The sequence below is a fragment of the Opisthorchis viverrini genome (assembly GCF_000715545.1).
Source record: "Opisthorchis viverrini unplaced genomic scaffold opera_v5_64, whole genome shotgun sequence".
Taxonomy (NCBI): domain Eukaryota; kingdom Metazoa; phylum Platyhelminthes; class Trematoda; order Opisthorchiida; family Opisthorchiidae; genus Opisthorchis; species Opisthorchis viverrini.
In genome coordinates, this window is record NW_008751720.1 from 240,749 (window position 1) to 254,836 (window position 14,088).

Consider the following 14,088-nt stretch of genomic DNA (forward strand, 5'->3'; position numbering starts at 1 on the left):
CTTTTTCCGACGAGCGGTTCACCGTAATCAGACCTACGCCTGTGCTCGTAACGGCAGTTGTGAGGTTAATCGTGCGCTCCGTAACAAGTGCCAGCATTGTCGATTTCTTAAATGCCTTGCCAGCGGAATGTCCAAAGACGGTGAGTACTCAGCATCCGTTCCTTCAGTGACTTCATATTTATATGGTGTTTGTTTTGATTGCTGTGGGGCTCTTATTCCCAGTTATCCTTCATCTTACCAAGGCCGATAAATCACCGCTTCTACTGTCCATACTGACCGACTTCTTTTTCATGAAACTGAGATACTTCTTGTACAGGTAAACGTATACATCCCATTCCCCCGGTTGAATCTTCCGAACAATCCTTTAAGGATTCAGTGACCATAACTCTGCAGGTGCTTGATCTCTCCCAACGATCAAAGGTTGGTTGAAAGCAACATTCGACACCGTTGATTGCCAGAGCTTGTCAGAATCTGAGGGTAAAAATCTCCCCTCTATATCTCTCCAACACTTCTTTTGACGATGTTGCTTTTCCTGAACCAGATGCTTAAAAATGTCTATTTGAATTAATTTGGCCGCATGGACGGCAGCGTAAGAATTGGACGAACTTGCCTTCGAATTGGAAAAGCTAAACCCACCCTACCCTACCACAAGGCGCTTTGTGACGACTATCGTCGTTCAGCTGTAGCACCCTTTCGGTGCCCAACTGCCATGCACCCCGAAGGAGGTACGAGGGCTGGACCACTACCAGGTTGTCCAAGTCTAGGCAGGAGCATTCGAGTTGCCGAGGTTGAGTTCGAACAATGGTCCTTCCGGCCCATAAGCTGCCTCCTTAACCACTAACCCATCTTGGGCTCTAATGACCACTATGCGTGGTGACAATGGGAGACTTCTCCGGTTTGATCACTGATCCCTCCACAACATTGCCCAGGTTTTATGAAACACCTGATCAATATCGGCGAGGTGTGTTACCTGATATTCAGAAAAAGCACTTGGCTAGACGCCATGTTTTACTCCCGTTAAGTCAGATACATCATGTATCGAAATACCTTTATTTTGCACAGTTCTTTTTGTCTATTCATACGCAGTCTTGCGGGTCGCGGGCTTGAAATTTCACTGGACGTTTATGGTAGATGTGTTCTCCGGAAAAAGAAATAAACCGTTCAGCTGTGTTAGCTGCCATGCACCCCAAAGAAGGTACGAGGGCTGGAACACTGCCAGGTCGCCCATGCCTAGACAGGGGAAGTTCAGATGCAGAGGTTGAATTCGAACCACGGGCCTTCCGGTCAGTAACTTGGCGCTCTAGCCATTAAGCAAGAAAGCTAAACTGTACGAGGCCTTTCGTCTTTATCGGAGCGTATCAGATGGTCAGACAGTGTAGGATTTTAGGCACACAAGCCCTGACTGAGGAACAGTCATCTCCCTTATCGCCTGATGAACATGGTTTGGTGGCTGTCCCACGTCAGAGCTATCGCTTCGAGGGCAAAGGTGTGTAGGTTTTTCACTGATGGAACAATGTGACGCCGGTGAATTCATGACAACATGGTGTGGCAAGCATGGACGGCTTTGTTTCCCATCATCAAGCCATTACAGCACAATAAACATGTTGCTGGCTGTACAAACCCAAATGTTGAGTTATTGGAACAAAGACCAATTGCCTCGTCTTCCAGTTTTTGTGTGCTGCCATTCGGTCGCTCGCGCTGGTTGTATTGTAATGTTCGAACTACTAGACACCCGAAGATTAGAATTCGTGAACGTTCTTTGAACGAACAACATGGTGGCTTGGATGGACAAATTCCCACTCTAGTCGCCACACCTCGTTGCTTGTGATTTGGACGCGTAAATTGAAATTCAGGTCGTTCACCGCATGCTTTGGTAGCTTAAGAATTGTGCTGATATTTGTTGTGAGCATACTTCTCGCCATGGTAGCTTAAGAATTGTGCTGATATTTGTCAGCATACTTCTCGCCCAGATTCCTCATTCTGGACTTCATTTGCGCGCCCTGATAAACGGTGGAACTGGTGACAGCGAATACCCTTGTCGAACCACAATAACTACGTCCAACCCTGTGATATTCTTGTTACTTACGGTGTTGCGCTAAGTACTTAGAGAAAAATCATCCTCCTTATGTAAAATATAGTTTATCGTTTTCGTTTGGCAATCACAAACTTGTATACTCTCCACACTGCTCAACCACAACGATCCGCGCTCAAACATCCAAGACGAATCAACTAAGAAACGAATTTTGAAGAGAATTTTGATCGATTTAGTTACCCGATGGATATGGTCTCCACACAAAAACACTCGTTTTCGGTCAATCGGCAGCGGAAGTTCGGTGAAAAATACACCAAGTTTTCGAATGTGAAGTGTATTCATTTAGTTCCTCATCTGCGGTGGTTCAGTGCTTCACATTTAAGATCACGTTTGGACAATAGGATGATGTAATTTTGTTGTGATATGTTTCGGTTTAGTTGGCCGTGGATTGCCTGATACAAAGTCTTTCGCACTAACTTGTTGGATGGAAATCCTGACTACAAAATCGGGACATGTATCCTCGTTAGTAACTGTTTGTTTCTTGTTGCCTTTCAGCCGTCCGAAGAAAACAGCCAGCAGGCAATAAAAAATCATCGAAAACAACGGGACGCAGAAGGTCTAACAAATCTGCACATACGTCGTCAGAGCATCCAGAACCGATGCTCCCTTGTGATGTAAATCGCTCGGATGCCTGCAGTTCTCAAACGACACCCAGATCCGTTTATTCCGGAACAGAGCAATCCACCGTTGGCTGGACTGCTGGGAGCAGCATTTCATTCCCTTCAGCTTTAACAAATCCATTGGGAAAGCTCTCACCAACCACCAATTTCCTCTCTCCTCAAGACCGCCAGATCATCGTTAGCCTGCATGACTTAGTTCGGGCGAGCAAGAAACATTCTTTGGCCGAAACTCGAATGCAGGTTAGAAAACATTGTTCCATTCCTTATTCGCTTCATTTTTTCTAGTCTCCCAGCTAGTTTTCCTCATGTCCGGTGCTGGCAACCGTAATCCAACCAGGAAAGGATACTTAAGACCACGTAGCTGTAATAAGTATGACAGTGATTTTAACCATCGACGTACTCATCCCCCAGAAGATTAGAGAGTTTCAGTTTCGCAGGTGGCCTGCTCGATTCTGTCGATGACTTTACTAACTAAGAGTCTTGTATCCCTAATATCTCATTCCTCCGTCAGAAAAAGTAAAGCATACCCTTCGTTATTGTTTCAGTAATTCGCCAATGTATCGATCAAAGATAGTTGACAGCCCGGACCTTTAGTTGGCTGTCGGAGGACAGAATCGTTTAGTACTACAAGTAGTGTTTAAGTGATACATCTCTCATCCGTTTGTCTTTTTTGCAGATGAACTCTTGCCTGCCGGAATCAGACGGGAAAATTGTCATCACTTCAGTCGAACAAATTCTGTGTCCAGCTCAACTTTGCTTTGCCTATCAATTTTCCGGTTGCCTTGCAGAATTTGCTCAACTCTCTCAGCATGACCAAGCAATCTTGATTCGTGGTTGTCTAATGGAACTAACAGTACGTACCAGTTTATCGGGATCACACATCCATTCTGTCGTGGTTATCACAGGTGTTCGCCTGTTCCAGATCTTGTGAGCTCTGTTGCCAAATTGCCCAGATTACGTTCCCGGTGATTCTTGCACTTTTTCGACCAAGTGCACTGATAAATGCCCTGTTGTCGAGATTCATAATTGTGAAGAACGGCCACGCTTGTGGCCTGTCACACCAAGTTTGGGTGCACCATCCCATAGCTCAGTTGTTAAGGACCCAGCTTGTGGACCAAAAGATCCCTGGGTCACACCAACCTCAGCATCTCGAATGCTTGTTTCTAGGCTTGTGCAGCATGACATTATCCCAGCCCTCGTGCATCCTTCCATGGGCATGGCAGCTAGGCACCGAAAGGGTGCTACAGCTGAACAATTTTTTCATCCCCTAACTCTTGTATGTTTCCTCGTAGTCCAGTCCTACGGAGCTATGCCACGCTGAAACTTTTGGTGAGCACACTGCATTATCACTTGTTTTTAAGCAGTCGAAGAGACTTATTTTACTGATAGAATGTACAATGGCATAGTAACATACTTTACGAGAACGGTCAGTCCGATGAATATCCACGTCTTGATTTCTGCCCTAGGTCGTCGTCTATGGTGGTAGCAAAGGGCCCCGTAGACAATCAATAGATTAGCAGAAACAGGCGAGCGACCAACATACACGAGAATCTTAAAATCACTAAAAAAAATCTCGATACTTAAAGCCTAAGAAACACTGACAATATGGATCGTATGTCAAACACTGTATACGTTGCGCCACTTGAGAATACCGGGATGTTATGTTAAAACTGATGAAATTAACCGGTTCAAATGGAGTGGAGCACTGAGTTAGCGTTATAAGGACGCATCCACGGCTCGCAGTCAGAAAGCTTGCAGAATTCTAGCAAATCATATCCACTGATCTCTGACTTTTGTTCGTGGATGCACTTCAAGACCTTGCAGGGGTAATGCGATCCACAAGGCTATGGGAAGAATGGAAGAACTTTTGCGCGAAGGTACTTTGTGGCCACTGGAACCTGGGGTTGGGATCCTCGGCTATCCCTTGCTCCTTAGTTCCACTCATGATGGCTTGCTTCAGTATCGCTAGTGCTTTGTCGATACCTTATTTAGTCGATGGGATGTCGCATCTGCATATTTTAGTACAATTTTGTAGCTCCTAATGTGAGGTCGACATATGCGACTTACTGTTCATTTCTATTTCAGTTCTTGTTGATGTGCAATAACTACCGCTTGGCGCCAGAGGGAGAATCAGCTTTATGCACCGGTGATGGCACTGAGATCTCCACCTCAGAAGGTGAATGTTCTGCATATTTAGTCAGCCCCTGGAACGCAAACTTTCTTATTACAGAAGCGAGTTTCAGTCATCTCCATCTGACGGATAATACGTGGACCCCCAGCCGTATCCTAAAGTTTGCTTGGCGTTTGACGCAGCTACGTTTGACTGACGAGGAAATTGGGCCCCTTCTTGGACTCGTACTTTTCACCCCAGGTAAGATAACCCATACACGGTCCTTGCTTCCGGATTATTTAGAATAACGACGTACAATTTCCCCTCCTAGTCGTTTGCAGCCTAATTTAACTTCTAGCCTGTTCCCTCAGATGGTCTCTTTTGTAAAGGACACGCGGATTTTAGCCTTAGAATTAAAACTTTCATTAAGAAGTCAATGGTGCCCATCAGGCAGCCACCATCCGGTGGAGATTGTTAGTTCTTACTATATGTACTTTATACATAACGATGACAAGAGATTGAACCTGTCGCTTTCTGCCGCTGTTGTTGGCCCAAAGTAATTCCATATTTGTCTACACCCGGGCGCGAATGTCGAGTTCCGACATCCGGCATCTAAATCTACCATCAAACGTAACCATACCACTGTTGCGACAAGTCCCCTGTTAACCTTTGATCCTATATTCGTTTCTGTCTCATGCTGTTCAACTTCGTGAGATGAATACATCCTATATAGGATGGTATCTTCAAATAGTGTTCATATTTACGCGTAGATAGAAGTAGGATGAAATGTTTGGTGGCGCTTTCTATTGATGTGTACTGTCTGTCTGGAACGAGGATTTACGACCCAAGTACGGTAGTCTGGTCTTTCCATCAATTGCCGCTCGCCTCCGGATACGCACCATTGTTGCAGAAGACGCTGTTATTAGTTCTGTTAGATTTAGCCCAAGCCACCAAGCTGAAAGGCCTCTGGTTGGATGATTACTCACTGATAGTCGCATCTGTGGTTCGTTTGATGTATGTGAAAGTATCCTGTAATTGCGCTGATAATTGCTGCCTTTTCAACGTATCTGCTTATGTCTCAACAGACTGTAGCTCCGATAAACTCAGGGATAGCTTTTACAACGCTTTAAGCACTATGTTGCGACGGGCTACGAACTCAGATGTTGTTGTGGCTGCCGGAGATATGAGTGCGCAAGTAGGTGTAGACTTGGCGTTGATAAGGCTCAATCTGCTGGTCGTCTTGAATTGAAATCTAGAGGTACGGACAATGGTGAACGTCTGATGCAGTTGTGTGCCGATCACAGACAGTTTCTAGTAACTTTAGAAGCAACCGAAACCGCTTCGCCAGATGGCGCAGACGACATTGTTATCAATTTTGAAAAAGAGCGAGAGGCGGGAGCATTAGTAGAAAAGCTGAGTAGGGGCATCCAGTCTTTCGGCGTATGCGTTTTATACCTCTTCTAGTCGCTTTTGATCCCATCAATTTTGAAAAAGAGCGAGAGGTGGGAGCATTAGTAGAAAAGCTGAGTAGGGGCATCCAGTCTTTCGGCGTATCGGTTTTATACCTCTTCTAGTCGCTTTTGATCCCACTAATACGGTTAGTGAATACTAGTATCATTCTTCGTATTATTCTTATAACCGTTTCAGCTGGCTCCACGAGGCGCTCTGAGACGTATTCACCTACTTAGTCACCGCAGTTTTAGACAAACTCATTTCGAAAGACGTCCATTCTCAGGTTTCCGCGCTTCACTCAAACACAACCCGCCACTACCCGGAGATTATTAACGTTTCGTGCTTTTGTTATGATGATGCGCTGTGCCGTTATTGCTAGCTTTTAGGCTTCGTCTTTTCAGGCCAATTATTTTTTACACTGTTGAGTTTACCAAATACGAGATTGCGATTATCGCCAGCTCGTGCGTCCACACATTTAACTGTTTTTCCGTCATCTCCGCCCCTGTGCATCTGACCAGAAAGGGCCGATCTTTTGGAGGTACAAGCCGTCAGTCGGATCCAAGGTGTCTGGGCCGAGCTATTGCGTCGTCTCTGCGAAAGCCAAGGTTCGCGAACCAGGTGTGCACATTTGATTTTGCTTTTGTCAACACTCCGTGAATTGGCGGCCAAGGTAACGCACAATCTCGCCCGGTGGTATAGCTTCAATCATATTCCAATACCAAACAATCTCAGGGAATTTCTAATGCCAGTGTGGAACCCAAATGACTACATGTGAAGCTGATTCTTTGTAGAATCCTACTCAACCCGGTACTTCCACCCCGTGTGACTTCAGTCTGATTACGGTGCATTCGAACTCTAAGAATTGTGGTAGTTTCTATCTTCCTTGATCATCATTATCGTGTTTTCGTCTCTTTAACGCTCACTATTTGTCGATTTATTGTCATGTGGCAGTTGTCTTACGCTTTCATCAAATCACTGTGATCATTTCACGCACAGTGGTATCTTCCACCAGCTATTTCTGATTACTTGTAACCACCCATCTCGGTGGTCACTTGACACACTCAGGTGTTCTGTGAAATTCCGTTGTCGTAGTGAGGTGATTCGCCCGTCTCGTTTATTCGTGGTTGACACCTCGTCTATTTTACGTCCTCGGTTTCTTTATTACCTTGGTGTATATTTCTGCTATTTTTCTGGATGATTCAATTGTCCTCGTATTTGGTATTGTGTGACACAGGCGCCGACGCATTCTGCGCCAAACTGCTTCCTCTTATATGAAACATTTATTTCCACTGTGACTTTTAATTCTAGAACACGATGACTGCCCGTCAGTTTACTTGACGTGCAAGGATGGGTAGTTTCACCGAAACTGGTCCGCGTTTATTTACTTAGTTGTTAGATGGCACCGAGTACCATATAGTCCTCCGGCGTTTTAAAATTAGGAGGATGTTGTGTTTTTTTTTGCTCATAGCTTTTAGACGGGAAGTCAGGTTTCACCGAAATTTCGTGACTCGTTTTTAGCACAATTGCCTGACTTTGTACTCTCATGTAGACCGTCCCAACAGGTGTTGGGATCCTAAAAATCAAGGTGTCATTTGAAGCTAATTTGATTAATTGTTTACCATGGGAGTGAGTCGTCACGTCAAAATTATTGAGTAATGCTCAAAGTAAGAGAGGAACATCTAGGACACAACTTCAGTTACTATGTCATGCGGAATTATGAATTCCGATGAACTTTTCGAATTGACCATTTCCATGATCAACCCTAGTTTCTATCCTCGACCACAAAGACAACCTGGATTGCATACGGCTTTAGTCTTGACCTGTAATTGCGGTGGTGACAACATGATAGTTCTTTCCGGACTGCACTGAAGTTATTCATGTATTTCGCTTGTTGCCACGGTGACTTTGGTCGTCTTATCTGCCAACCCCTGGAACTGTTTCTAACCTCGTTCACTAGCGTGCGTTCAAACTCCGAATTTACCGGTGACATTACTCTTTTACGTTTGGGATCGCCCCTACTTTTATTACCTGCTGTGACGAGAAGATTAGTAGTGGGTGTTGGCAGTGCGAGGAGGTTTGGATTATTTGTGGAGATTTTCTCCTGTAAGTGAAGCCAATCTATGCTGAAAAGCCGAGAGGCACTGTACAGTTGTTTCAGCAGCAGTGCTCATCTCACGAAACCCCAGAGGGTCTCGAACCCGCGACCTCCTGGCTAGTAGTTTGAACACTTAACCGTTCGGCCACGGTTGACGGCAATGATGCGAGACGCACAAGTAGAGAGGAAATTGTATAACTACCCAGCGAGGGGCTTGGAGGGAACGTACAAGTTAGTGAACAGAATTCTGCGTAATACGGCCAAACATTCAATACCCTCACAAGAACGAAATGGAACGTACAAGTTAGTGAACAGAATTCTGTGTAATACGGCCGAAAATTCAATACCCTCCCAAGAAGCAAACTGGTGCCCTCTTCGACTGAACGAAAGTAGCGAGATCGTCATGTTTTCCGGAGCTGGAGCTATCAAGCTGGAAGCAGTCGAGGGAAATAATCTAAGTGAATTCGACTACGATTCCTCGACTGGCACCACAACGCAAGTATTGTGTCGAAGCTGTTTCTGTAAATCTAGTCGTAAGGCGCCAACTTTGAAAAAAATCAATCTCAATAAGGGGGGAAGTCAGTAGAAGACATTTTCAGTACAGATCTAATAATCTGGCCAACTCGAATACCTCTACGACTTGCAACAATTCAGGAATTCGGGCCTGAACACAGTTCCGGGAAACCTGGTAAACGCAGTCCAGTAAAACACGGGTTTTCAGGCAAAACTGGTATGACATGCCATCGAAAATTAGAAAAGACGAAGTGACCACAGTTTTTCACATTAGGAGTGGCGATGTCGTTTCAAACAGTGCAAGCATAGGAGACTCTTCAGTTTTCATGAGCAGATCGTTTGCTTTCTCTAATCATCGCAGTGAAAAGGGTTGAGCTGACTCTGTTTTCGTCTGCGTTCTCCAAACGCCCTGCTTCTAATCAAGGTGTAAAAAAAACGTCAATTAGTTCTTCACTGGAAAGTCGAATTCTACTATTCCGTTAGTCCATAGTCCAGTCATACTTTCTTAAGAACTGATGCTTTGCAGTTTCAAAATACGCTGGTGCCATTGAGACGCTCATCTGAAACTCCATACCCCAAATGAATGTGCGACACAAAGGCCACCCTTTATTTCAGTTTGATCAATATTCAGAACATCGCAGTATATTTTCTTGTGTACCGAAAAATGTTCTGTAGCCCGCTGTCGGCTTCGTCCTCCTTTGGACTGGTCCCCAAGAAAACATCAGCTTTAGCATTTATTTGAACACCAAAGTGTACGTAAGTCGCGAATAAATCGGTAATAACGGAATCTCTCGATTGTGATATTTTCGAGCTAAGTCGGTGTTAACGAGAACGAAGGAATAAGTGTGTTTCGCTACTTGCGTATGATGTGTGCTCAAGGAGAACACAAGCTTGCTTGAAGCCCGGGAACTACGCCCAGCTGATGAGCCCGAAGAAGGGCGAAACTGGTCGTAGGCTGTCAAAGAACTTATAAGTGGTGTGTTACGTCAAGAAAAGAGAGTTATGTTTGTCCATTTGACGCTGTTACAGATGGCGGATGGCATCGCACTGGAAGTTATCGTAGATACAGTTATCACGTTTTATTCATGACTGGTCTACAGCTGCGATCGTTTTGGGAGCGTTTTGTGCATCATTACCGCCTTCCCTCAAACCACTGATCATTTGAACACCTTCCATCCAAATCACTCAGTACACCCACCGAGGTGGAAAACAAATAATCTAATTCGTATTTTACCGCTCTTCTAATTTGTACTCACTGCTAAATCGTTTACAAAGAATTTTCTCTGTTCCGTAAACAGTTTTTTGACTGGGCAGTGTTTCGCCTTTGACACGAAAGCTTCATCAGACCAAGTGAGCAGGTCATCAGTTTGGCCACGTTTTAGGCCAGACGGAGAACCAATCAGTATGACCTCTTCAGATTAGCGCACTAGTCCGGTGCTGAATGTCAATTAAACGGTCTTGTCGGTTAGTGTGTTTGCCTAAGGTTGGTGGGTTGTGGGAGTTTCAAATTGGTTTCGATCGGGTATGGTTCCTTAATCTTCCACTTCAAGGTGCTTCGATTGATGATTCGCCTTGAGTGCCACCGGTAGTTTTTGTTGGGTTTTGTGTGCTTGTGAATGTTACGACAATTTAGTTGGGGGGAGGAGGGTGAGATTACGTGCGATTCAGATCTAAGGTACTTGTGTTGATGACTCCTTCACACGTGTCGGCTCAGCTGACCCAAACCCGTTCTCTTAGTGATTGGTTCTCTGTCTGTCTTTAAAACCTGGCCAATTTGGTGACCCTCTTACTTGGTCTGCTGAAGCCTTCGTCTCAAAAGCGAAACGCTGTCCAGTTAAAAACTTCCGATTGTTTATCAAGCCCTTCTGAAATGTTGACTTCTCAACCGGTTCAAAGCTTTTTTCAGTTGATTGAAAACTTTCTCTATCAGCCTCCTCTTGACGAAAGCCTTCCTAATACGATCAGATTGTCACTGTCAAGCGATAGAGCATTCGTTTCCATGACATACGACCGCTTTTCGAACAAGAAAGGTTCGTTTGGAACTCAGTTGGAAGGTAGCCTGATCGAAAATGGGGCTAACGCCCCCCGGTTTATATATTCTCGAGGAAACATTATGCATAAAGTATATAAATACCCTTCGACAGCTCCCTACCAGTTTCACCCTTCTTGATTAGTGCTTCTTCAAGAAAGTAAACAGCGATATCTTGTACCAAATGGAATATCAGGCGATCTGTGTGCAACAAATTCAGTTGAATATCATAAACCCGATTTTCTGCTGGGATTCAGCTGAGTGTCGCATTAAAACCCGATTGATGCGCAAATGAGTGTAAAATCAGTTTCTTGTCGGCAATCTCTCATATCGATATATGTTGCATCTGCCGGCCACCCTCCAGACATTGTCTTCTGCAACTGGGGGTTTTCGGTTATCCACGAAAACTCAAAGGCTTAGTTATGCCTTATTGAAATTTGAAATGCACCGTTTAAGTGACAGTCGCATTATTCGGAGAGGTACGCATCAGTTTCACGCTCGGGGCCGCCTGTCAGCTCAAACCCTCGACCGAATGCTCCACGTGGCAAATCTCTCTACGTTCCCCCAATGAGTCCAACTAAGAGAGATTACGTTCGTACGACTGGGGTTTTCGCCCTCCAGAACAAAGGGGATTTATAAGGACCTTATGCACTGTAACATTTATTATGGTCTCAAAAAAACAAAAAATTTTATCGTACTAGAGAGATAAACACATACCGTACTACCATATTAGGTATGGTGTTGTCACAAGACGGTAGTTAGACTGTATGAATATGGTTCGGAACATAAATTGGTGTTGAGTATATCGTCAATAAGCACTTGTGTCTAATTTTATATGTTCCGAGTATGAAACAGAACCGAGAGAACATAACGGCTCTGTAAGGATTTCGTACGGTATATTGGACAGTAATCTATTACGAGTGATCTTTTATAAGATATATAGTCATGTGGCGATCTGACAAAAGCTCTATCAACTTATCTGACGGACAATCACACCACTGAGCAACTTATCTTTGCATGCTTCTGGGATAGAACAGTGCTGTCAACAGCTGGAAGTTGAAATGGGTTTCCATAAACGTAACCTTCACACTTCACTAAGGTCTGAATTTGAAATATTCATGTGATTGTTAACGAATTTTTATTGTCTTCTTTACATATATTGTCACTTGAATGCATATGCCAACTCACTGCGGAGCATTAAATGGGCAAGCTAACATGTCACACCTGACTTATCTCGGTCAGCATCTCCAAGATTCGCACGTCCTGGATGGTGAAGATTATACGTAAACCGTGTTTACACATACTCAGCAGGCAGAAGGAAACAACTATACGGGTACTAGCGTTTATAGCCCTTGAACCTACAATCCCCCCTACTAAACTAGTGGTGAGACCGCTACAGATGTTCAAACAATTTCCACTGTCTTCCACTTAAATAGAAGCTATAGCGGAAAGCCCAGATGTGCAGGGATTGCTGAAACAAATCGTAACTGTTTGTGAGCCATGGGGTCAAGATTTCATCTGATTAATAACTGAAGTTAGCCTATAATGGTGGGCCATAATTCACGCCTAATTGTATCAGACCTCCGGGTACATATTAGGCGGTCATTATTCAATTTTGGCCATTCATTTTCCTGATGGTAATGGTTTTGACATGGACTACACCCGTCAGAGAACGTGGAACTAACCTTGCGTTGCTTAGATCCATTTCGATTGCTCAGTGAATCCAGTCCATGTGTCTGGTAGCTAAAAAAGAACTGTTCACGCGTCATTGTAGGCAGCAAGCTATGCAGAAAGTCACCTTCCGTGTCTTCCAGTCCACGTAAAGTGCCTTTTCTTTCAAAATTTAAGATTTTATGAGGATTTACCCCCTAGCATATGCCTACCTATAGGACTTTTTGTGAAATCTGAAGAATCAACTGGCCAACGCAAGCTAGGCAAAAACTGCTCAAAAGAATGCTCTCAGATTGTGATCGAGTAGCGCACCGTATTTACTTTTTTTGCAACATGCCGCGCAGGCTTGGTGAGACAACCACTGGGCAGTATGTTAGCCTTATAGGAACAAATACCTGCTTGCATGGATCCCTAAAAGGTAAACGCTCGATAGAATGGTGAGACCTTAAAAATGAAGCAAGAAGTACCTTTCCAGGGACGTATTGTTTCTTCATACCAACTAGGTCCCATCATATTTCGCATCGCTATTACAAAATATGGTGACTGTGAACCTTGAAATGGGACAACGTTTACCAGAAAAACCTGACTACTGTTGAGATATCAGTAGTTTTAAGGTTAGTACATCGGTGGGCCCTGACCTCTTACTCCATAACATGCTTCTTGTATGGTAACACGAATTAGGAACTAAGGCGCTGATAACAGTAGCGTTCACAATGCAAAGTGATTTGCGTTGTCGTCAAAACTCTGCTTTGGCTGTTACACTAACAGTTCTGTATTATGGTCATGAATGTTAAATAAGGAAACTGGTATAGTTTGGTTTTATAATATGCCTAACTGGATAACTTGATCATTTCCCTCAGAAAACGTACACAGGTTCAAATGCGACTGGGCCAACGCACATTCGAGAAGCAAGTTTTAAAGGACTGTCAACCTCTTCACGGAACACACCATTTATTAGGTTAGTAGAAAATCTTTGTGAGCCCACCACCGATGTCTTCCTTCTTGAGACACATCAAGCAGACATAGTGCAAGTGCTTTCTGCTTGAAAACCAGACTGGGTGGGTACCGATCACATTTAGATTCCGGTAGCTCAAGCATTGGACAACTTTCCTTTAGACAAGGCCAGTCGGGGATCAGATGGATACCTTACAACGTGCAATGTGTATCACCTTATGAAATAGGCCAAAACATTCAGTGTATTCGTCTCGGAGCAATGTAGAAGAGAAAGTTACTGGGAACACCTACTCAGCTGACGTACTCTGGCAATGGACTTCCAAGGCGAAGAAAAAAAGATTTCAACACAACCACTAACCCACCGCCACGTCCCCCAATGACGCACTGATGATGTCACCTCGATTGGTGATGAAACGTTTGCGATCAAATTGCCCAGCTCAGCGAACAAGCCAACGACCATAAAGGAGACTACTCACAACGTTGCTGAAAACTCTTCGATAGCCCACGACCGCTTTCGCCCTTCTTGGGGCTCATCAGGTAGGCACAGTCCCC

At 44.3% G+C, this 14,088-nt stretch overlaps 2 protein-coding genes across 2 annotated transcripts in view; one reads left to right on the top strand and one right to left on the bottom strand.

Annotated features, from left to right (window-relative positions):
* The window catches only part of T265_04073 (hypothetical protein), a gene marked incomplete at both ends in the record, with an annotated part of 20,444 nt that extends 12,905 nt beyond the window's left edge, over positions 1-7,539 (top strand). Inside the window, 5 exons of the mRNA XM_009168719.1 lie at positions 32-140; positions 2,588-2,952; positions 3,389-3,565; positions 4,798-5,083; positions 6,793-7,539. Coding sequence (XP_009166983.1) covers positions 32-140; positions 2,588-2,952; positions 3,389-3,565; positions 4,798-5,083; positions 6,793-7,049 — 1,194 coding nt within the window. The remainder of the gene's footprint in view (positions 1-31; positions 141-2,587; positions 2,953-3,388; positions 3,566-4,797; positions 5,084-6,792) is intronic.
* The window catches only part of T265_04072 (hypothetical protein), a gene marked incomplete at both ends in the record, with an annotated part of 45,644 nt that overhangs the window by 29,931 nt on the left and 1,625 nt on the right, over positions 1-14,088 (bottom strand). The gene's annotated exons all lie outside the window — the stretch shown is intronic.